The following is a 25,902-nucleotide window of genomic DNA, read 5'->3' on the forward strand; positions in this document are numbered from 1 at the left end:
TCCATACACATAATCATGTGCACGAGGAGATGCCGCCTGTACAGGACTTTAACATTCTTGATGATGCCTTGGTCCATTGGCTGCAAAACAGCTGTTGTGTTTGCAGGCAAAAATGCGAGGCGTATTGCACTCAAGGCTGGCACATTCATATGAGCACTGCTGTGACCCACATGGAACAACACCTTGCGGTTCGAAGAAGCAAACTTGCGGTCCAATTTCGTTATCCAGCTCTTGAAGATTTCAGCTGTCATCCACGCTTTCTTGTTCAACTCATAGTCCACAGGCAGTGTCTTTATGCCTTTAAAACATCTCGGCTTGGCGGCTTTCCCGATCACAAGTAAGCAACATCGTTTCGTGCCAGTCATGTTTGCCGCGATCAGCACCGACACCCTCTCCTTGCCACGTTTGCCCCCAGCAAAGTTGTCGTCCTTGAATGTCAGGGTCTTCTCAGGTAGAAGCCGATAGAAGAGTTCAGTCTCATCTGCATTGAAGACTTCTTCCGGTCTGTATTCGCCGAGATATTCACGCAGCTTTCCGTCCTTCCACGTGGCGCATGTTTCCTGGTTAATGGACGCTTTTTCACCACACACGCTCTTAAAAACCAGGTCATGGTGATCTTTAAAGGGCGTCAGCCACACATCTGATGAAACGAAGTTATCGATCCCCAGCATTGCTGCAAGCGTTCGGGCTTTCATCGCAATGATGTCTCCGCTGAGAGGAAGTTTGTTGCTCCGGGCCTCCCTAATGCAAACCAGCAGAGCCTTCTCCAACTCTGGGTAAGCGCCGGTGCGCATTCACTTCCGAGACGTCTTGAACTTGTCATTCTCAAATGCATCCATTATTGTGCGCTTGTTCTTGATGTAGTTTGAGAGCGTGTTCGGCTTGATCCCGTACTTCTGCGCTACGTCTTGTTTGTCGGCACCTCCCTTCTCAACTTCCTTCAAAACCGCGATTTTCGTTGCCAGGTCGAGTGTGCAATAAGAGCCACGCTTTGCCATGGCTATCAACTGTGTGACTATGTACGGTCAATTCCGAAGCGTAGGATCACCTGCGGAACAGCCTAGCCAACGAGCTACACGCACAACGGCCCTTGACCAACACACGGCACAGCACACGCCTCGACATACGCTGTGCACGCTGCAAGCATAATTTCGCACAATCTCACCACTGCCAGTATGTAGCACTGCGTGCACCTATGGCACCTGCGTGGCCTCCGTGATCAGCTCCGGCCACGCGTGGCAGCCGCTTCGCCTCCCGCTGGAGCTGATCGCATAGGCTACGGTAGCCGTAGCAATGAATAATCGCACCGCTCCAAGAAGGGCGGCATTGCGGGCGGTTGCGATGACACCAACGCGGAGCACGGAGCTGTTGCAGCAGTTGAAAAATTGCACATTCTACGAAAGAATGATGGTCACCTCGAGGATCCCGACTGAAAGTTAACTTCCGATTAAACAAATTACTGGATGAGGACTTTGAATTATCGAGCGATTTCTTCCATACGATTACATGCAAAACCGACGAGACCAGCACTTCACTTCTAATTAACCGAAAATTCAAATTAAGTGGCTTTGAATTATCGGGAGTCAACGGTACCTACCCAGGTGGGAAGGTACGGTGGGAAGCCCCCCCCCCCCAAATTAATCGGCATATCCCCCCCTCCCTGCCCATGCTACCACTCCTCACACAGATTCCTAAAGCATTGCTAAATCAATCTTGAGAATTGACAGCTATTTGGCTGTCAACATTTTGCTGCCTTTTTCACTCTTTTTGGATGGCAGTAGTTATTGGCATTTCCGGGGGTGTGAAAGCTAGTGTTCTCATCGATTCGGTGCCTGCACGATTAACTCGAGATGCATTCACTTGTAACCATGTCTCATTTCCCCTTAATTGCTTCTCTCCACCTTGCAGGTATCCGCATAAGTATTACGTCAAACTCTTGCCTTTGCCTCGAGTTGTTGACAAATTCGACTTTGCCCTGCCATCTGCTAGCCGCCTGGTTAGCTCAGGTGGTAGAGTAGCGGCCCCGGAAAAGCGGTGGTCCCAGGTTCGAGTCCCGGACCAGGACGAATTTTTCTTCGACTGCGAGGCTTTTCTTTCGAGGAACCCATATGGGTTTCCTTTGTAGCACTTAGCTACGTTTTAATGGACGTCTCATTTTCCCTTATTAATGTATTGAATGGTCAAGCGCATCTCTGTTGCTTTGTTAGTTAAACCTTCTTTTTTAGACTAATCCAGGGACCAGGAAGGGGATTCGGTTCGTAGTAAGCTGGCCTGTATGCTCGTGGAACGATTTGTGGCCGGAGAAAACGCCAGTTGCATTTAATTTTTCCTTTTGCTTCATTGTTTCCTCGAGGGACGGCTTGCCGCGACACTGGCAGATTCTCGGAACCATATACCCGCGGTATAGGTTAGATAAGGTGGAAAATAAAATAATGTGAAACAGCGTCCATCATCAAACCCTGCAATAACCGTTACACCCATAAGCAACATGAATGTCATTCGTTACCTTGTCTGGTTTTTCCCTAATTGTTCAGCACCTTTCGTGCAAAATTGGCAGCTGGAAACAAGAGTCGCAAGGAATTGAGCAATTAAGCAATCTACTAAGGGAGAGAGCAGAGGCAACAGCCAAACAGGTAGGAAGGGCGAAAATTAACAAATTTAGCCATTGTTTGTGAAAATATTTATGGATGAACATGTTTTTATTTAAAAGGGAAGTAGAGAAAACGGTGCCGGAAGTGGAGAATAATTCTGTGTGTTTTGAATGACGCTTCTACAGTTATCAGCTGAGCCACCTGACGTAGCCATTTCACTTCCATGCTTATTTGGGCGTTTTTCTAACCTTCCACGGCGAGCGCAGTGAATTTAGCACCGCAGCGTTTTGCGCTCGAAGTGGTTGTACGGGACTGGCGGCCACGCATCGCTACGCAACTTCCCATATAACAATATGAGTCGGTTTTGGCACTTGGTAGAGCAGTAAACAAGGGATCCAAAAGAACTGATTTTTCTGCAAATATATATTCCTCTACAATTCTTCTAGAGCTAATTAAAAAAATGCTACTAGAAATCTTTATATTACACTTTCGCTTGTTTACTTGTTCTTGGCAGTGTTCTTCTTGTGCTTCTTTCCTGCGTGAGTGCATTTGATGTGGTTGTGGTTCCTTGTTTGCCAAGTAAAGGAGAGATGTATCTCACAGGCATACCTGTTAGATACACCTTATTTCATTTCTGTTTTGCAGGCTTACGCGTCTTTATAGGGAATGGTAGGCATTATTCACATTTGTACTAGTAAAGGTACCCCCCCCCCCCCCCCCCCCGTCATTTGCATAAAAATGTTTTCTTGGGTTGCCCTCCCCCCCTGAAGAAAATCCTGGGTATGTGCCTGGCGCCACTTCATTGTCAGTGGCATGCATTTCCGATGACATTGGCAAAGTTCCTACATTTGCTGCGGGCTCAAGGCACACTAAATACTCGAGAGTTCATGAGCCCTAAAAGTTTTGCCCCGGATAGTAAGCATGTTCTACAAGTGACCGTCCAGCTTTATGAAAGTGCCCAGTGGTCAGCATCTGTGTTTCTCAAAATGTAGACTGTGGACTCCTCAAAAGAGTTTGTGGAGATCAGCACAGAGTGTGGTGGTGGTGGTGGTGAATTGTAGCAACAGGCAGGTTTAGCCTGGCGATCAAGGCCGGCAATTGCTCAGCCCGAGCGTCTCGCACAATACTGCTGAAGGGTTTCACCATATGTCCATCAAACCAGTCTCTCTTAAGAATTACGTGAAGTTTCTTTGCGGGCTATAACTGATCCCTCGGGAAATATAAGGTGTTGCAGGCGCACATGTGGAAGGTCCTTTTTTTTTCGCAGATTCTTCAGGAGAGCGTCCCTTTCATCTTGGAATTGCTGGCAGGACCACAATAAGTGCTCAATGTTTCCTGTCTTGTTGCATGCCGTACAGTTCGGAGAATTGATTCGCCCCGTCTTAAATAACCAGGCCGGTGTATTAGCAGATTCTGTCCTTATTCGATATAGAAGTGAGGCTTCCTCTCGGTGCAATCTCTTGGTTACGCAGGGCATATGCGGTGGAACCCTAAGCGACGCAAAGTGATTTCGAATGTCAGATTTTTGCACTTGATTACTCTTTGGTGCCTTGATTTTGGGAAGATGATAGAGCGCTGCGTATGCAAGCGCATCAGCTTTTTCATTTCCTGAGATACCAATGTAGGAGGGAATGCACTGAAGCTTTAGTGTGAAGCCTTTGTTGTTGAGTTCTTTCACGATGGCTAGTGATTTGCGTGGGAACTTGAGGGATGGCAGACCACGGTATACTTGTTGTAACGCGGCCTTTGAGTCCGTAAGCACAACCACATTCTGCGGAGGCAAAGTCTTTAGTTTGCGCAGAGCAGAAGCTATTGCTACGCCTTCCACAACTGTCGACGAGGCTATACAGTCCAGACGGCCAGACACGCATATCTTAGAGAGGGAATGTAGAATGCAGCTGCGCAGCGGTCTTCGTCTGCCTTGACAGAACCATCTGTCATTAGAGTGTCAGAACAGCAAGCATCATTCCTGGCACTGCAATCGCTGCAAACTGTCTATGTAAAGCACATGCTATGCTTTAATTTAGATATTGAAAAGAAAAGGAAGGAGGTTGATTTGGAAACTAAACTTAGGACTTCTACTGCTATGGCGTCATTACCTTTGTTTGGTTATTGACCATAGATTGTAAGTGAAGAAGGATCCAGAGTATGTGTGGGTGTATGTTGTCATGTAAGGGCTGCACTATATTTCTTAATTTGGGTCTGAACTTATATGGTTTGGTTCATACACAAGTGAAAAGTAAATAAATTTTTATATGCTTTGAAAAGCAGACATCCTTTCTGCCATGCGCAATAACCTTGGGAAGCCCTTATTTAGCTTCGTTTTCTACCTCATTTGTCGTCACTGGCACATAACTGTAGTTTAGAATGTAGCACCTTAATCTGCGAGTGGCTAATGGAGTCTGGAACAACTGAAATGTTTGAGAGTCGCTGCTCTGTATTGTGGGTGTAATTTTGGAGAGCTGACCTCCTGGTACTTTCAGGTTTCGCAGCCATGTGGGCCAGTTGGGCAACAGCGACATGAGCCTTCAGCAGCAGCAGCAGATGTATGAGATGCTGGCTGACCCCGACATATTCCTGCAACAGACTGAAGAGCAAATGCGGGCAGGACGTCTCAATCCCGACTTGCATCGGGAGCTCAAGGCAGAGCTGGAGAAGATCTCCCAGTTTCGAAAGTCGCAGCCGCAGTCACCCATCGTGGTCAGTGCTGTTATTGCGTCCTAATTGCTTTTGTTTGTGTGTATGTGTAGGCTGTATTGAGAACGCAGCTGCAGTGGGGTACACGAAACGTCTTGACTGTGTTGCTGATAGTGTATGGGCACTACAGTGCAGAAATGACACAATCAAATAAGCAGGTGACATTTATTCACACATTACGATGCTTACATGCTTAACTTATGATATAGCCAATGGGAGTCCTGCAATCTAATCTTTCAGTCGTCTCGTGCTCGCTTCCTATTTGTAGTGGTCATCTTTCTGGTTGCTGTGCTGTCCACATTGCTGAGGCAGTAGTAATGAACTAGAGGAAAGCAACAGTTTTGAAATCAGCTATGTTTGCAGTCTGTCTTAGATCCATGAAGGGATTAACAGCACAAATTGTTGCTGAGGAAGCTTGCATAATTAAGCATCTTGCCTCTTTGTGTTCGGTAGTGTTTGACTAATTTATTGTAACTGTGTTTAGTCGCTGTTGTGCTCATTTGATATTGCAAGTCATCTAAGAAGTAAGTGTTAGCTTGCTCTGTTTTAATGCATCACACCTTGTGCAGCCTCTTAATTGGCAAGGGGGACCTCCTGGGCCAGGGTTCCCAGCCTGGAACCAACCTTCGTTTGGGGGCATGAATAAAGGTACGGCTTTGTGCATGTTAGAAATCCCAGCTATTCTGTGCTGTCACTCATTCACTATGCAATGCGCTGATATTGTGTGGAAGATAATGCACGAGTGGGTATTTGTAGATTTTTGGCGTGCGACTTCAGACAGCACGTTTTATGAAATGTAGTCAGTGATAGGTTTAGAACGTAGTGGCAAATTCTCTTCAATGGGAACATGTATACATGCTCCAGCAAATCACCTCCTCTGTTGTACTTCCAGGAGGTGGCAAGGAGAGTTTATCTCCAGGCCCCTGGTGTGTGTCTAGGCAGTGAGCTATATTTTTTGTATCCACATCTGCCGGTCTTGTAGTCAAGAGTTTGACAAAAATTTGTCTGGTCAGGTAACATGATGAAGTTGTGCTGTACGGTTTTCTTGGAATGTACGCCGTGTGGGTTTCTTGGAGTGTGAGCAAGAAACTCATATGGTCTCCGAAATGTCCATGTTTTTTCACCTTAACTTGGTCATTGACTGCAACTACTTCATCATCTACTGATCTTGTTTATTCATGCACCAAATGCGTGACTGGTATGCATGCTTGTTGCTGAACCACTGGGGTGCCTCCTGTTTGGGCCTGTGAGATATCAAAGGAAATTTTCTACGACTAGCATGGAGGAATGGAAAGCTGTTGTGGAAGGAGCCTCCTCAGCATTTTTTACTTGTCACCGAGTGTAGCAAGTGCTTATCAAAGGAGTGCACGTGGTAACATTGTCCACCAATCAGATAACTAAAGGCGGTCTGGTTAAATAACCACTTAAACTTGTGCTGCAGTATGTGGCAACCAGGGAACAGAGACCAGTGAAGAGCGTAGCGACCTAGTACTGCACTTTGAATAAAGGGAAAATCAGACATTTACCCATTCGTAGTAATTGCTACAAAGGAAACCCATACGGGTTCCTTGAAAGAAAAGCCTTATAGCTGAAGAAAAATTCGTCCTAGTCCGGGACGTCTTCAGCTATGAGGCTTTTCTTTCGAGGAACCTGTATGGGTTTCCTTTGTAGCAATTACTACGAACGGGTGGATGTCTGATTTTCCCTTTATTCATTACTTCTCTCCACCTTGCGGGTTTCTGCAGAACTACTACGTCAAGTACTGCACTTTATATAGCGGCTGACCCACAAACTACATTTCTCACATGTTGGTATGAGAATATTTCGTACTGTAGTTTATTTCTCAGATGTTGAGTGGTGCATACTATGGTATGTACCGTATTTACTCGCGTAATGATCGCACCCCTAAATTTTGTCGTCAAAATGTGATTTTTTTTTCTTTCCCATGTAATGATCACACCCCGAACTTGTCGCAGCGATATGTCATGTGCCAAGTCTAGCTAATGATGATCGCGCTTACCATATGTCGAATGCCATGTGAACGACTCTTGAAGACATACCAAGCGGTCTGCATGCACAAAACATACTTAAGCTGATGCTTCATTTCATTCCTTCCATCACTTTCCGTGTTTCCATGAAAATAAAACTACAACCAAACTTACCTTGGCTTTATTATTTATAGGCTTCATAATGGTTTTGGTCAAGAACAACAACAAAAAAGGCGCCATTCGATTCTTCTCAACTGCACTCGTGGCAGGCAACAAATCATGGGCGATAGTGGCCACGTTTACACTGATACGTTAGCTGTGTACCCTTTTCATACGCCGATGCTTGTAACACAGCTAAGATATTCACCCACCCTTAGCGGAAACGTGCCGTATTAGGATAGTAGTGAAGACAAATGCTGCAGTTTCCGCAGCATGCCTGCCATGTGTTTCTATGTCACTGGCAGCTAAGCTCGTCCACCTCTGTTTCTGTCCCCTCAAAGTGGACATGGCTACGTTATTGTCGCAAACTTGCCAATATTTATGATATTATTCATTACTGATATGGAAGAAACTGTTTAAATGCGCGTAATGTACTCGCGAGAAGAAAAAAAATTGCATTCGGCACATTGGCTCGCTCCACCGGCCGTCTTTTTTTTTTTTTTTTTTTTTTTTTTTTTTTTTTTTGTGCCCCGCACTGTTCAGCGGCAGCCGCCTGCTTATTGACCTGTTGTCATCCCACAGCAAACGCGGGACGAAAAAAAATGTTTTTTCTTTTCGCGGGAAATTTAACTCGCGCAATTATCGCCCAGCTGAATTTGCATCAATTTTTTTGACAAACAAGCATGGTAATTATGCAAGTAAATACGGTAGTAAGATAACCAGATTCAGAGGAAGCTTTAGTTGAGGTTATCTCTACTAAAGAAAGCATATGAAATGCAGAAATACTTTTGTTCGGTGTAGCTGGTGGACCAGTCTAAGGAATGTTACTTGCATTCAAAAGTAAAAGCCAAGTTCTTTTGACCATTGGCATCAAATATTTCACATTCAAACCTCGAATGTTTTACAGAAATTTGGGGAAATCGTCATAGCGACATTCTGTGCATAGGGTCACTTTTGTGCAGCTTAAGCTTGCTTCAGTAATATCTCTGTCAGAGAATCATATTTGATGTCATTTTGAGTGAGTGTCATTCGCTTGCTCTCAGGCAAAGAGGTTTTATGATACCTGCTATAGAATGCACTTTCTCCATTTGAAGCTGTTTAACGACTTTGAGCGACCAAAATTCGTAATAGAGACAGCAAAGTCTATTTGCTATTTGCTATTTAACTTATAGAGGAACAAACGCTGGAAAGTTGGAACATACACGACAAACCTCAAATACAGCCTTTACAACTGTATTTACTACTTAGCTACTTGGCTTGGTTTGTCCCGTGGTTTGGCCGCCGTTAGCAAATGTTGAGTTGATTAAGCTTCGCTGCTTTTAACGTATTGAAACAAAAATCTTGCTCTTTCTGCTCATCTCGGTGTGCAGGATTAGCATGCGGTCATGCAGGTGGAGTCGAGAACTATTGCATGGCATGCTGTAACAAGACTGTATTGCCTAAAACAACAAATGTACTACAGTTAAACCTCAACATAACGAACTTCAAGATAATGAAATTCTTGATATAATGAATTATTTAAAAGGCACGCATCACTCTTTTTCTAGTGTGGCTGAGTGCATATGCAGCCCGTCCACCCTGTTTTTGAGGTAATCCATTGCGTGTGCTAAGTATAAGTGTGCCGAGATGGCAGGACATCATGTGCTCTGTCTTTCCTTGCATTTAGTTTTGTAAGTTGCGTAATCTCGAGTTTCGGAGACATGGTAATTAAAGCAAGAGGCAGAATAAGCATTTGCTCCTTACTGCCGGTGCTTTTCATGATAGCGTCATCCCACTACAGACGACACTGTCAGCCACGGGAGCGGAGCAGATGCAGAAGTGTGGCTAGCTTTGCGTCGTACCACCAATGTGAAGATATCGTTGACACGGCATGAAACCATATTTTTTTGTCGCCGAATCTCAACTTCAACAAATGGAATTTTTTTCTCATTCAAATTTGATTTGATCGATTGTCCGATAAATAAAAAAATTTTGTGGCCCCTTCCATGTAGTAAAAATCCATCGGTGACTCTACTTGTTTGCATAAAAGGTTGAATTTCGATGAAGCAAAGTTTCGATATAATGAAGCTAATTGTCAATTTTACTGACTTTGATATATTGAGGTTTAACTGTATAATGTGTCAGCCGATTTACTGATTAACACATCTATTAATTCCAGATCACAATTTTCTGTGTAGCAGCATGCCACCCCAAAGTGATACTTGCTGCAGCAAAATCCACTTGCTCAAAGTGCTACCAAACTTTCCAGTCTGAGTGGTTTATGTAATTGCACAAACTCCTGTCTCAAAAGCTGTTGCTTTTTAAACATGAGTTTGTGCACGGTAGTTGGAATCGCTATGAAAATAAGCAGTTGTGTGAGTAAAGAAATACCTTTTTATTTCCATCTCTTTTCAGTTGTCCAAGACCTGCCTCCTTTGTCAGAGCCTGCTCCAGCTGTGGGCACCATTAGAGTTGACACCAAAATGCGCAAAGTTCAGTTTGTGGATGATGTCGCTGTGGTGCTCATGGATGGCAGCGAGACAAGACAGATCATGTTTAAGGGACCGTCAAAGCGTGTCTTCATTGACGACATGGTGAGTGGGCCCTTCTCTCTGGACTGAGTGAGCTGGTTCTTTTTGAGCATTAGGACTTCATGCATTGCATGTTATAGCTGTTTCAGTTAGTGTAGATGAAAGACAGATAAAGAGAACAAACAAACTTATGCTTTCAACAGACTTCATTTCTGAAATAGCAGTAGCATTAATAGCAGTAATGTTAGCACACTGCAATTGTACTTATGCTTGCATACTCTAATCTAATGTGTTTGTAATTTTTAGTACATCATTGCAGGCAGAAAAGTGCGCTTTAGAATTGGATAACTATGGTATGTTATGCTAGTAGCAAGAGAAAAACTGTCAGCATTATACTGCAGAGTTAATAAGGAAAGCCTCAAAAAACAAAATTGCGAGAAGAAACACAGAAGGCGCTTTGTTGACTGCGCTTAAGTTGTCTGCAGGCACTGCAGTCATTCAAACAGGCTGATGTTTGAATGACTGGCTGAGAGAGCACGCGTACTGGCTGAAGGGCTCTTTACCCAACCGTTTAGCCCAGCACTGCAAAGAATGTGGTTGTGAGCCTATCCTTGATAAGTGCACAGTCATAGAAAAATATAGAGTAAAGAGCACGTGAGATTAGTGAAGCGTATTTCATTCATTCACACAGAAACTCCTGTATCAGTGTACCTTCCCTTTCCCTGCATAGCTGTGAGATAAGCTATTTGTTAAATATGTGAAAGCCTGTTACAACAGCGCATGTGATGTGATGATTTTGATGGCTGTTCTTTCTCTGCACAGATACTGCGTTTTTGTTGGTATTCTTCTCTGTATATGCTTTTCCTATATGCAGTCAACATCCGATTTTTTGGACTTGTTAGGGCCCGTGAAAACGTCAGAAAAATCAGGCAGTGTGAAAAAAAAAATGAATGCATGTTTTTTACTGCCCCCAAGGGCTGCGTGCTGGTGGTATTTATAGAAAATAGCAACTGTGCGTGCACACAGCCAACAGCGACGTTTTCGTGTATAGCTCACATGGGGACAACGTATGAGCTGATGGGTTGATAGGCAAAATGGTTAATGTTGGGGCTTTCACTATAATGATCTTTCAGAATAACGAACAAGTTACCATGGTTCCCTTAGGTTCATTATATAGAGTTCTCACTGTACATATTGTGTCCCGTGACAATTGCCCCTTTGTTTTTCATATGCTTCTTTGATTAACACTGCTGTATTGAGGTGAAGCTTACTTTCGGGAACCACCATTATGCAACTCGTAATGCTTTCCGAGCTTCGAAGCCATTGGCGAAAATTACAAAGGCAGAGTCAGCGCTAGTGCTGATAGTGGCGAATTCTTTTAATAAAAAATACTGCACCAAACAACAAGAAGTTGGTAGCGAACGCCGAAGCAGATACTGTGTCATAGCATTGCCACGGTGGTGGCTATGGCTGCCAGTGGATTTGCGCCTATGCCAGGTGAGAGCGCCTATTCAAAGTGGCAAGATAATCAAAATGGCATCAGTGGAGGCTTCAATAACACCGTTTTGGGTCTGCAGGACTCAGGAAAATTGGACGGCGAAGAGTTTTTGCGTCTGAAATTTCAGACGTTCTTGTACATTGACTGTATAGGGTACGTAGTGGTGCTGCGAAAGCGTCTGAATTATCAAGCATGTCCGTAAAATCGGACATCCAGAAAATCGGTCGTTGACTGTGTTGAATTCCCCTTAATAAACCAGCGGGGTTATTAGTCAGCACTTTGTCTGTCTTGCTCTCACCGTACTTTCTTAAACATTGTTTGTTCCCATCCTAATTATGCTAGTAGTACTGATGTATAACTTTTTATTTGACAATATAAACAAAGCATAATATGCTTGCCAGAAAAGGTTTGTTTGCAAGGTTTGCGAAAAAGCTTAGCTGAAACAGTAGTGTCAGCAAATTCAGAAATCATTCAGTGACAGTGAATGCGACAGCAAAATGTTCTGTGGCCAGCTTCGAAATAGGCCTGAGCACTTAATCCTTTAACCTCCTTGCTATGTCATCAATCCTTTGTTCGTGTACTTATAATGTGTTGTCAGCAGAATAAGTGCCCCCGAATGTTGTGGCGTTGTATGGTCATTTCTGGAATAAGCTGCCTACTATTACAGCAGGGCATCAGATATATACTGCAGGCCTAACATGCTTGCTCGAAAAAAAGAGAGAGAGAGAGAGAGAGAGACTATTGTGTAGGTGTCGCCTGCCTCACCTTAACGTAAGCAATTGTCTAATGCAAAATTTGCACTTTTGTTATTCTTTTGTTGCTGTAAATGTAATTCACCATAACAGATTAACCAATTAGGGGCCAGCAAATTGTCAGGCTAAAAGGTTAATTGCCGCATAGTGCTAGTTCAAATAACTTTACTTGGCTTCTGCACCTCTGGCATGTTTTCTGCAATGCAATAGAAGATGGCTATGTGAGAGTGGGACTGGTATTTCACAGCAAGATTAAGTTTGCATTTTGGCATAATGTTGGAAGAAAACGATGCTTGCTTTATAGAATATGTGGTGCAAATAATTTTCTTTTTAGCTGAAGGTTAGTAACGTTAGCAAGCACAATGCTGCCATGATATTAGAAGCAGATTGGCATGCCTGCTCTGCAAATTGCTTAATAAAGGCAGAACTTGTGCTTAAATAAGTATAGCTACAGCATATAACGCGTTGCTGGGCTAGAGCGTGGACATCCGATTGAGTGGGACTCCATTAATTCATGCTCCAAAAGGACTGAGGTTTTGCTTAGACTTAAGGGGTCCCATTTGATTCAGAGCTGCAGGCTTTGCCAGTTGGCACATGGTAGTTGTACCGAGTATGCTTAAACTGCATGCTATTAGAGTCCTTGACATTAACATTTTAGCCATGCCATGCTGTGACATCATTGTTCTGGGAAAGTTGCCCAAAAACAGAAAGGCAGCGAAGTGTATAGGTGTGCAGTCTGCATTTCATACTATTTGCTATCAGGTTGCCCAAAAGGGTTGAAGTTTCGTCATTGAAATGCATGCAGATGTAATGGAAACTTTGAGCCATTATGAATGATAGGATCTGGAATTATTGAGGCTTTACTGTTGCACATATGATAAGATGTATCCTTGTTGTCTTGGTTTTGTGCCGATGCAGTTGAACTTCCTAATGAAGTCACATTGGACACAAATACCTTTGTTATATATATTACTCGTAATAAGTATATCTTTGTTTCATGCTGATATCGGCAGGAAACATCTTAGGTTTAGTGTGCTATAGTCAATAATTTGTTACATTTGTCTTGACTGTATTGAGATTCGGCTGCGATTATGCCAGTTTTCTCACAAAGAGCTTAAAATTGTTGCCTGTAGTTATTTGCATGCATCTTTTTGTTTCTTTTCCTAATGTTTTTATTCAGAGTTTGGATTATGTGCGTGGATAAATTATTAGTGTGAAAGCACAGTAATATACGAGTGTGCATGGTGTCATATACCGCTGGGATGAACAGAGCTTGGTTGTGGAAATGCTTTCTGATGAGCCTTGGACCGGCTGGCTTTTGGGCTATTTCTAGACTGAAGACAGAATGCGTGCCTCCGTACTTATTACACCTTTCCTTCCCCTGTGCATGGCCAAGGCACTTTCTTCTTGCGCTCTGTTCTGTTCTCTTTTTTTGCATCGTGGTAAGTGTTTAGCACAGAAGCTGCTTCATCTTGAGTTTTGCAGTGCTCTTCTGTAACGGCGATATCTGTGCCAAGTGAGAGGGACTGTCACGGGAGTTAAAGGGAGTGGAGGAAGTTAACTGGTTACAATTGTAAGTTGTAAAACCTGAAAATTCTGAGGTGCCAACATAACAAATCTTAAAAATCAAGAGCACAATCTGCTTTTAATCTTGTTGCATGTAATGTTGTCTACAAGTTTCATGCTGTAGAAAAAAGGAAAAAGGAAGATACAGTAGCTGAACACATTGCGACTGGTACATTGTGTCAAGTAAACATAGTGAATTTCCAGAACTTGTGAAGCTTTCTTCCTTCTTTATTACTTTGTAACTTTGCTCTAATTGCTAAAAAGCCATTTATGAATGAAAGTAAGTCCTTTCACATAATTGCGACAAGTTGTACCCCACTTCATCCATAGACTTTTATAGCAAGCGTTGATGTTTTTTTTAGATCTTGGCATGGGAAGGAGGTAGCACTTTTCGTTTGGAAGGGGAATTTTCTGGCCTTTTCAATAGAATTCTGCGTGTTTATTTTATATATTTAAAAGAGAGGATATTTAATATTAAACTGAGGACCATAGGGACACTGCCGCAAGCATACAAAACTTCATCTTGAAGTCATTAGGGCATGGCAGTTTAAACAGCATTCAGGAGTGTTGGTGGGTCTTAATGCTGTGCGTGCTATTAAATGACCTGGAGTAACGTGTCCTGCAGCAAAGTGGGACACCCCATGTTAGCGCATGGGAGCTAAAAACAACACATGTTGATGTGTAACGGAAGTTTAGCACTTCATGCTGGCCTGAAGCAAAAAGCACTGATTGTTGCAGTTAATTCTGCATGTTCACCAGTACCCCCATTTCAGGCATTCAGCAATTAATTTTATCACTGATTGCAGACCCCGAGAAACACGCCAGTCACCCACAACATAACGTTGGAGAATACTTAAATACAAAATGCTTCTAGTTATAGCAATAGCAGGATGTGTGGTTTTCTCTGCTGACAAGAAAAAGCTATAGGAGGGTGTCTCTTAATTGCTTGTGAATGAATTGGCGGATCTGCAAAGCTATAAGTTCGATGACAACTGTTGATAACAACTGTTTGTTGATAACAACTAGTCTATGTCGTGCTGTATAAAGTTTGTGTACTGTGTTTTGTACTTTGGTTCTCGTGTGCGCAAGCTTCATGGTCAAATTATTTTTGTTAAAGAAATGGGCAGATAATATGGTCTTCTCAATCTTGGCACCTGTGACAGCCTCTCACCTGGCACATGCATGCTGCTTTACTGCACACCACTGCAAGCATTTCCACCTGCTTGCGCTTGTGATTAGCCTGTACAGTGCCTCTTTTGCTTAGGTCTTGTAGGGAAAGAATTTCATCATGATAAAAACGCTGCATATATTTGGTCCCTGTTGCAGTAGTTTTCTTTCTGCTTAGTACCAAAAAAAGAAAAATGACATTATTTTGTTGTGTTCTCCAGCTTGTCTAAAGCAATTTTACAAATAAATTAAGAAAAGCATAGGGCAGATGTGCTAAATGCTTCCAGGATGTGTGCTGGTTTATGCTTGAAGTGTGTTTTTGGTATAGTACATTAGATTGTATCATTGATCTTGACAAACTGTGGCTGATAAGTAGTGTTATTCAGTCACTTGATATATGATAGTTAGTTGTCAGCATTTTGTATCATGTTGTAACACAGCTTACCATCGTTTACATTATCTTGCAACTTGTGCTTGAAGGTGGCAACACCTAAGTTTGGAAAGGTTATTTGACAAGTTACCTGAGCATAAATGCTATTGCATTCAGAATCATGCTTTGAGCAGCTTGTTCAATTTGGGTTGATGCAACTTGCAAAGTGCTGTTAAGCTGTATTTCCTTGTAAAAAGAAGAAAAAAAGAGAAAGAAAAATGTTTTATTAGATGCCGCTTTAGGAAGTAACGGTCATGTGTTTCCGTATTGCTGTTTAGCACCTCTATCTTTTGCATGTTGCATGTGCACAAAGCACTTAGCATATCAAGACACACTGGGCACCTTTGTCACTATTTATGTTCTAATCAATGCATATGCTGGATATGCGGGCATCCAGCATGTGGCAATTTCCACATTTTGGGCCATTTAATTGAAGCTATGGAACATTGGTGCTAAATTCATGCTTGCTCGTTGAGGCAGTCTTATACAAGGGGTGGCATTCTTAAGCAGTCTCTTTCAGAGATAGTTTTACTTTCGGGAGACTCGCCAACAGATGCATCCATATTATGTGGTGAACAGTATTTCTTGTGCTGTACCCACTGCACTATCTTTGCCCAGTGCCAAGGGCGCTGTCAGCCATATGCTTCGATTCGTATAGTGTCTGTTCTTGTGAAAGAGAAACTATCTATAAAGTTACTGCTCAAAAATACCACTCCAGTTCCCCTCTCTGCCACTTCAAAAAAAAAAAAAAAAAATTGCTTTGAGCACTCCTTCTGGCACTTATGACTTCTTCACCCCCTCATTTGGAGGATCTCGTTATACTGAATTGGGGTGGAGCTACAGTAGAACCTCAATAAGTTAAAATCTGTTGAGCAATGAAGAACACCATACTGATTGTAGTAAAAAGGCAAGAAAATTTTGAGATTAATTTTCTCAGTGTGCAGCTGTTACTTATTTGCAACATAAACCTTTGTAGGGGACAACACAACCAAATCAAGTTCTCTGGCTTGCTAGTCATGCTCAGCTTTTTTGAGTCAATGCTGGTGTGTTTGACAAAGTGGTGAAAATGGTGTTTGAAAAGACGTTCGTGGGATTTTGCTGCAACATAGGTACTAAAATCAATACTAAAATGCATTTTTGTTGAGTGCTAGGTGCAAAGTTATTATGAAGAGGAAAATGAAACATGCTGATGTAGTGCAATAACTGCAACTATAAAGCATGGTTTAGGCAGGGTGCCATAAGGCCCATAAGGCGCTACATGGGCAGTGGTGGAACAGCTGTATAATTTTGCACCAAATTACGCCAAATTGCGCCACAAGCACTCCTCTGCTCCAAAACGGCATTTTAATGGAAAATTGCGCCGAGCCTGTACCATAGAAGAGTATGAATGAAAGCCTTGTTTCGTTCATGCTGCCTAGCTAGTATAACTTAAACTGAAACCTGAAGTGCGTTATCGTCTTTATTCTGGATGTCAACGCAGTGGCCATAGACATGGGTATAGATGATGCCATCGGTCCTCCAGTTGCTGTTTTCACTCTTTTGTAGCAGTTCTCTGCAGCGGAAGTTAGGGCATGGCAGGAGGATGTCGGATGAAAAAGAAGCTTTGAACAATGTTTGGTCACACACTTTGCATAGTTGTTCACACTGCCACATTAGAAATACAGTCAAATCCGTTTATAATGAACTCGATAGTCTCGCGAAAGTGGTTGTTGTATCAGTAGTTCATCATATGTGGACTCGCTCTTCAAAACACGTTAAAGTTGGTGACACTGTAGCTGGCGTCTGCAGTTACGATTCGACACCACTTTGGTTCGAAAAGAGGATTTTCAGTACCTTCACTATTGTTCCTTGCACTTTCCCACATCTACCTGCAAGTTTCCCTTTAAAACATTGTATAAGTAACGAAATGCGACATCGTAGCGCCTTTGAAATGGTGCCCACGTGGTTCCGATAACCTGCCATTTCAACACTATGAGCGCAGCTGGCATTTATTTTCGAGAGCTTGCGATATATTTTACTATCAGCGAAATGCAGGTGGATTCTGCATACGATGGCGAAGCGTTCTAATTGGCTTGAAGCAGAAACTACTGTGGCATGCTGGCATTTTGCAAAGGTCTTGTTGTTACGGCTGCAGCACTGGGCACATGCGAGCCGAAAGGCGCCAAGTTACATTCTTTTATGTTACTTTGGCCAAGAAAGTGCGAAGTTCGAGAGGTAGAATGGCATTGCGAATCATTATCAGACACAACGTAAGCGAAGCATCCACGAATCTTAGCTGCTGACTTTTTGCAACTTTGTGTGGCTGCGACGTGTTGTGCTGTGTTCCTGCCGACTCGAGTCGCATGAGTATCGATAGAAACACTTGAGCGGTCAGTGTTGTTGTTCAAATTGGCTAAAATCATCCAACTAGCGCAGATAATGTAGTGCACGTGATGCCGCATGGAGAACTTCGGAAAAACGAGAGTGCCATTGCTGTAGATTCCGAGATTGTGTGCGGTGCCACCAAGATGCCGCACTAGTGTGCTGCCATTGTGGCTTCCAAGATCGGAGGCCGCAATTGTCGTACGCTGCACTGCTTCACCTTGAAGCACACTGGAGACATGCCTTGAAAACACTGTTGCCTTAGGGTGATTGAAAGGGAGTGGCTTTCCTCGCAGCTTCTGAAATCTGTGCGTGTCACTAGCTCATCTTGGTGGTTGAATCTTTGTTGCAGTAGGACTGGAGTGGGAGGGTGGTGAGCTGCTATGTACCCAGTTCGGTTGTGCTTCGGAACTTCATGTGCATCCTCCTTTTACAGCAACATAATTTGAAGTGTGCCGTGTAATAGTAGGGCTCTTTTGAATCTGTTCATAATATCTGGACGCAAATTCAGTAGGCTTCAGAAAATTCAGAAAATTGTAAGTACCATGAAATGTGTTCGTTATATCTGGGATTGTTATAAGTGGGTTTGACTGTACCTTGTAATATGTTTACTCAACCACTGGCACGTAATTTGCTAATAAGGAGGACTTTCCTTGCAACACTGCACAATCGCAAGAGCAGATCTTGTGGCTATAATCTAAATAGCTTTCACATGATCTAACGCACGATTATGGAAGAGATATTTTTTTCATGTTAGAAGAAACCTCAGGACGTCTTAACTGTAACTTCAGTTTTGTGGTCTTCCCACAATCTTTTTATTTTCTTGCTCGCTTGAGGCCTGGTAAATATGCAAACGCCAATTAGAAGTCCGAATGGTAGAAGTGTCTTCATACTGCGACATACACATGAGGAAAGCCACTCTTAAAAATTAATGAAACTATCTTGGTAATTTCTATCCAGTGTGCTGCATCGATGCACAAAAAGCTGACTCTGCTATATTTATTGACTATTTCAATTAATATTCAGACCATTCATTGTATACATGTACATTTGGAGCTGCACCAAAAGTGGTTATTGCTGCATTAAATCAGCTTTTTGCCTGTGCCAAGATCTACTTCAAAAGGTCAAGTGGCTGTTCCAACACTGCATGTTATTTCATCAGTGAGTGGTAGAGTTTGTGCTTGGGTGCACTGTTCCTAGAGGCAGTAAGGGTAAAAGCAGACAAATTCAGGCTGGTACTTGCGAACAAATATGCAGCCTTAGAACAGAGAGATAATGATGACATAGAGCTGATGAATGAAGCCGTAATTAGGTTAGCTTCAGAGGCAGCAATTGAAGTGGGAGGCAAGGCACCAAGGCAACCAGTAGGCAAGCTCTCCCAAGTAACAAAGGGCCTAATAAAGAAACGACAAAAAATGAAAGTGTCCAACTCAAGAGGCAACATGGAATTTGTGCAACTGTCAAAACTGATCAACAAGGCGAAAATAAGGGATATTGGAAACTATTACGGGAGAAAGACTGAAGAAGCCATAAAAAATGGACGCAGCCTGAAAATCGGTGAGAAAGAAACTTGGCATAGGACAAACTAAGATGTATGCACTGAAAGATAAGCAGGGTGATATCATCAGCAATCTTGAAGATATAGTAAAAGCAGTGGAAGAATTCTATACTGACCTGTACAGTACCCAGAGGAGTCAGGATACCTAAATTAGAAACGGTAATGAACAGGATACAGGAACTCCTCCTATAACTAACGATGAGGTCAGAAGGGCCTTGCAAGACATGAAACGAGAAAGAGCGGTAGGAGAAGTTGGAATAAGAGTCGATTTAATCAAAGATGGAGGAGACATAATGCTTGAAAAACTGGCGGCTCTTTATACGAAGTGTCTATCGACTGCAAGGGTCCCAGAAAACTGGAAGAATTCAAACATTATACTTATCCACAAAAAAGGAGACGTTAAAGAATTTAAAAATTATAGGCCCATTAGCTTACTCCCAGTATTATGTAAAATATTTACCAAAATAATCTCCAAACACTGGACTTTAGTCAACCAAGGGAACAGGCTGGCTTCAGGAAGGGATACTCTACAATGGATCACATCCATGTCATCAATCAATTATCGAGAAATCTGCAGAATACAATAAGCCTCTCTATATGACTTTCATAGATTATGAAAAGGCATTTGATTCAGTAGAGATACCAGCAGTCATAGAGGCATTACGGAACCAAGGAGTACAGAACGCTTACGTAAATACCTTAGAAAATATCTTCAGAGGTTCTACAGCTACTTTAATTCTACACAAGAAAAGCAGGAAGGTACCTATAAAGAAAGGGGTCAGACAGGGAGACACTCTCCAATGCTTTTCACTGCGTGCTTACAAGAAGTATTCAAGCTATTAAACTGGGAAGGCTTAGGAAGATCGACGACGAATATCTCAGCAACCTTCGGTGTGCCGATGACATTGTTCTATTCAGCAACAATGCAGACGGGTCACAATAAATGATTGAGGACCTTAACAGAGAGAGTGTAAGAATGGGGTTGAAGATTAATATGCAGAAGACAGGATCGCCAGTCGGCCTCTAGAGCGAGTATGTTTACCTAGGTCAATTAATCACAGGGAACCCTGATCATGAGAAGAATCGCCAGTCATCCTCTAGAGCCTGTGAAGGAGTACGTTTACCTAGGTCAATTAGTCACAGGGAACCCTGATCATGAGAAGGAAATTCACAGAAAAATAAAAATGGGTTGGACCGCATATGGCAGACATTGCTAACTCCTGACTGGAAGCTTACCATTATCACTGAAAAGGAAGGTGTGCAATCAGTGCATTTTACCAGTGCTGACATATGGGGCAAAGACTTGGAGACTGACAAAGAAGCTTGAAAACATGTTAAGCACCGTGCAAAGAGCGATGGAACGAAGATTGCTAGGCATAATGTTAAGAGACAGAAAGAAAGCGGTTTGGATCATAGAGCAAACGGGTCTAGACAATATTCTAATTGACATGAGGAAAAAATGGAGCTGGGCAGGTCATGTAATGCGCCGGTTAGATAACCATTGGACCATTAGGGTTACAGAATGGGTACCAAGAAAAGGAAAACACAATCGAGGACGACAAAAGAGTGGTGGAGTGATGAAATTATGAAATTCGTGGCCACTAGTTGGAATCGGTTGGCGCAGGATAGGGGTAATTGGAGATCACAGGGAGAGGCCTTCGTCCTGCAGTGGACATAAAAGAGGCTGCTGCTGCTGCTGCTGCTGCTATGCTATGGGGACTGGGAAGACAAGACAACTTGTCTTCCCAGTCCCCATAGCATATTCAATTTAAAGTGATAGCTTTATTTGGCTCTTATGTGGGATTTCATGATCATTCATTATATACTTGTCTTTTAACCATATGACAGCACATATGTAATGAACTGGCTTATATAGCCACTTATACTACCCCCACAATTGTGCCGATGACCGGCTCTGTTTTCTGTGTAATTATGCAATGAACCGAGAAGTGAGGCTTAAATACCCTCACTGCAACAAATATAAATCTTCTACCAGGGCTGGGCAAAGATACTTTGCAACTGTATCATGATATGATACAAGATACTGGGGCAACAAGTATTTGAGATACAGATACAACATACTACCGCAATTATTGTATCCGATACGATACTTTCCATTTGTATCTTAAGATACTTCGATACATTCGCAAGTTTCTTATCGTAGATTTATACAGGGTGTTTTTTTTAGCTGCACCAAATTTTTAATATTTTAATAAAGTAGAGCGGGACCTGATCGACATTTTCAATCTGTCCGAAGTGGTAGCCGTTTCTATGGCGCAACTTCAAAATGTACAGCTGAAAACTGCAATTTCTCTTTATATTCTTCGGGTAGTTTTTGGCATATCCCTGTCCGCCTTCAAAGAGAACAGCCTTTTCTTTTTATAAAATTTGATAGCCAGCACCTGCTTGCTTTGAAGTCACTCCGCATTAGCCCTTTCTGTAGGGTTAACTGCATCTTCATACTTTGAGCATATTCTGCGAGCAGCTCTTCTATTTCAGCGAAGCTGGCCCTGCGTCAGTCCTTTGAAACCCTTCCTTGTTGCTTTGCTGGCGAAAATATTCTCCTTCTGTTTGCGCCAGTCCCGCACGCAAGTTTCGGGAACTCCGAATGCCTATGATGCGGCCCGATTTCCGTCCGTCTCTGTGCACATGATAACTTTCCTTTTAAATGCGGCATCAGGGTGGACTTGGCGTGTCTTCGCAGTTGGCACTTCCATGCTGATTGAATAAACACAGAAAATGGGAAGACGGGCAGTAGACCAGGTTACACCAGCGCCTGGTTACACGTACAGCATGGAGGTACACACATAAAGGAAGCTACGGCAGCCAGGCTAGAAGCGTGCACGAGGCGGCCATTTTTCGAATGCCGATGGCGATATGGTAACACGGATTTAGGGTTGTACTCGATTCTAATGCGCATGGAATTTTTGGACCCGTTTTATCGGAAAAAAGGTGCGCGTTAGATTCGAGTAAATACGGTATTGCAGTGGCACAAAGTGCCGCAGGATACCGCCGCTGTCCACACAATTACACTTGTAGCTATGATACCTGGGGATTTCTAAAAGTAAGAAACTTAAGGGCGAGCTAAAAAAAAGAAAGATATATCTAAATAAACTAGAAAGGCGGTTCCGTATCACACAATCACTGTGAATACATAGAAACGCGATACAGGCAGCACCACTAATAGCTTTGACATTTAAGCTTGACGTATTGTCAACTTACCTGTTAAGGTCAGACAATATGAATTTTCAGTGCCTGTGGAATATAGCTTAAAATGGCTCTTGTGGACGCTCATGAGAAAAACGAAATATTTCGTATTATAATGTATCCTGAATCCCCTTACAAACGCCTTAAACACCTTATAATTTCCATTATTATAATGCAAGCACAATTTTGATGTTTTATTAAGTCCTAAGCAGAATTTTTGTTATGGTATGCTTCATGCATGCCAAGATTGTTTTAATTTTGTCCACAACATCACCTTGACATAACAGTAAACTCAAGTGGAATGTAAATATCTAAATATTAAGAATGATGTAGACAGGCCAGAAAACGTAAGAATAGAGCAGGACCCCACTCCTGCATTCTTCTGACTTTGTAACAAAGCACCACGCAAGAAAAACTTCGATAATAACAATATAACAGTGTCAGAATTTGCGCTAAAGCCGCACGCGGTTGCATATGCAGCACAGTACGATGGATATGAGCAAGTATCAGTGCACTGATGCAACTTAAATCACGAAAACAAAAAAACCGGCTGTGCGGAGACATTCGTGGGCTTGTTTTAGTCGAGGCGGTGTGAGCGCCACCACATGACCCTGCTCCACCAATAGGGAAGTGCATACCTCATCGCCTGCCCTCGCTGGAGGGCTCTGGTGGAGAGATAGAAGAATGTTGCTGCGTTTAGTTTTATTCCAGTGGCTTAGCGGTCGCACTATCAGCTTGAGAAGGGGTGCTCAGCTAACGTTAATAGTTTCACATGGTGACGTTGTTTTAGCCAGTATCTTGTACCTTAGGATACACGATACATTCTTTCATGTATCGGAAATACGGATAGTAATACACGTCCTGCCAGACGTATCGTGATACAGATACAAGATACTCAGAGTATCTAAGATAGTATCTAAGATACACATATCTTCGATACTGCCCTGCACTGCCTTCTAGTGCATAATTCCTTCACCGAAGCAACACTTTCTTTGCCTTCCTTCTTGGGGATTGGCAGATTTGCTTTGTCTCTGACAGTAAACTGGGCTGATCCTGAAGACATTGTAATGCGCAATCATGTGGGTCGCTAGGGGGGTCATCATGCCAGGCAGGCACATATTTGCTATGCTGCAATATGCTGTGCAGAACACAAATGATTACCTTAAAACAGGATTTAAGTTGATGTGGAGTGTAGTTGACAGTTAACTACAGAACATGCTTTATTCGACAAACATGCTCATTCGCTGTCATAGATGTAAACTGCACATGAATTGTCAGGATTCTCATCCGGGGGCGGCTGCCAGTCACTTATGACAACCCACAGTACATAATTAATGATGTCCATGGTGTTTGTTAGCAGGACTAGGCACTGTCATTAGGCAATGAGCTGCACGCACTGGACAGTTGAGGCACACACCGGCAATCACTGTAGCTGTTTCAAACATCACTTACAGCGCATACAAGGACAAGGGACCAAAAGAATGACGCTTGTCTTCGTCGTTCTTTTGGTCCCTTGTTCTTGTATGCGCTGTAAGTGATGTTTGAAACAATGGAATACCAGCTAGCCCGTACCCAAAACCTTGCTTCACTGTAGCTGATCTGGAGGTGCCCTCCGGTGACTACCGACCATTTACTCATTTTGATGGCCCCCCATCGATAGCAGCTTCAGGTTTTTCACGCCGTGCTTGTTGACTGTGGTAGCTAATGCGATTTCTTTTCTGTGTCACTGATTGGTCCCAGTGGATATTCATTGTTCCGCTGCTTCGTTGAGTGATGCCCATTATTGGGAGAGCTTGTGCAGGCTGCTCGTGAAGAAATTCCATCACGGTGTCTTCAAAGTTCAGTATGAACAGCATAGCAGTCGTGGAATGAAGCGACAAAATTTTGAGGGAAAATCAACAATTTCCCCATTTCACTTACTGTTTGTGGAAACCAAATGGTGCAGCGCTGCACTGCTCATATTTGCTTCCGCATATTCTATCACATATTTTTCTAATGCAGCACTCAAGTCAAGCCGACACCTGCTAATTTTGCGTCCCAGGACAGCAGTAATGCACATTAGCACATGGCTTGTGAAGTTTACCTATTCACAACAGCAGCAACTAGAATGGCGACAGTTTCTCCATTTTTTTTTCTTTTGGCCCATAGTGGCCAGATGACAAATACAATTGTGTCAAACACTATTATATAAGACAGGGGGGCACTTTTCTAATTTATTGGAGAAAAGCTCGACCTGTGTTCTGGTTTTTACAGTACCCGCACGTTCGCATGTATCCAAATGAAACAAAACTTCTGCAATGGGAGAGGAATGTGAACAGTTCCTTGTGCATACTTGGAAATAAATAAGATTACATGCATTATGTGTCTTATTGCGTAGTATTTAGTTGAAATGTTTTAAGAAAGCTTCGCTTAAATGTTTCCAACAAGTGCATTGGATCTGCTATATTTCTTTCACTGGTCAAACATTCTGTGAAGTCTTGTTTAGTTGGTCAAGCACATACATGGTTTGGCTCTAGTATGGTACCTCAGAAAGCACTCACATTGGTTGCTGTCCTGGTTTTCATCTCGTGGCATCAGGAGTTGATGTTATAAGCTATGTCAGAATTGTCCTACCGTGGAAAAATTGCACATGTTTATCTGATAGTTGCGCAGCACAGCGGAAAGGTGACAGAGCCATTGCAAGAGAGCCGAGTACAGTAAAACCTTGTTAATTTGAATAATCTGATAATTTGTACTCGTCCTCTGGTCCTGACAGGCATATACATTATTTAATGAAATAAAACTCTCGTTAGTTCAGACAACTCTTGGAGCTCGGCAAGCGTGGAGTGCCACAAATTTGCGATGCAAAAGAGCAAGATCAGCACTAAATGTTCAACCGAAACAATGCGGCGCAGTCCGAATCGGCATAGTCATCAGCTGAAATTGTGCGAACACTTCATGCCTATTTTTGTCTTTATAACCTTTATTCTTTTGTTTACCGCTGTGCACACAACACACGTTGGCCCCGTACCTTCATAACTGCGTAGCTCCTGTTCATGATCGCATCGATAGTGGCCACATTTTGTCTGCAGTGGTTGCAGCAAGCAGTAGTTTCATTTTGACTCGGTGTGCGCGTCGCCGCATGCATTGCGACTGTGGTTTCAGCAAAGAGTAATTTAAGGTATGTTCGATTCGCCTGCACTAATTGAACCGTTTCCCGGGGTGCTGTACCCTGCCATTCCTTTCAGTCGTGTAGCAGTGGCGCTCGCTGAACCACGCCGTTCGTTTCAAAAAGTGCAGGAAAGGTGCAAGGCTGGTTCATGATTTTGCTGCACCCACTCCACTGTCGGTGTCAACTTGGTGCAGGCGTACAGTTGCAAAGCAGCAGCGTAGCAGACGATGCAGCACACGGGCACGAGTGCTGTTAAAAGCCCGCTTA

At 42.9% G+C, this 25,902-nt stretch overlaps 1 protein-coding gene across 5 annotated transcripts in view; it reads left to right on the forward strand.

Annotated features, from left to right (window-relative positions):
- Window positions 1–25,902, forward strand: part of Pcf11 (Pcf11 cleavage and polyadenylation factor subunit) — a 98,858-nt gene that overhangs the window by 18,413 nt on the left and 54,543 nt on the right. For all 5 annotated transcript variants that reach the window (XM_050182594.2, XM_050182597.2, XM_050182595.2 and 2 more), the window contains 3 exons: window positions 5,075–5,291; window positions 5,858–5,936; window positions 9,830–10,008. In XM_050182594.2, coding sequence (XP_050038551.1) covers window positions 5,075–5,291; window positions 5,858–5,936; window positions 9,830–10,008 — 475 coding nt within the window. The remainder of the gene's footprint in view (window positions 1–5,074; window positions 5,292–5,857; window positions 5,937–9,829; window positions 10,009–25,902) is intronic.

Source organism: Dermacentor andersoni, chromosome 4 (genome assembly GCF_023375885.2).
Source record: "Dermacentor andersoni chromosome 4, qqDerAnde1_hic_scaffold, whole genome shotgun sequence".
Taxonomy (NCBI): Eukaryota; Metazoa; Arthropoda; class Arachnida; order Ixodida; family Ixodidae; genus Dermacentor; species Dermacentor andersoni.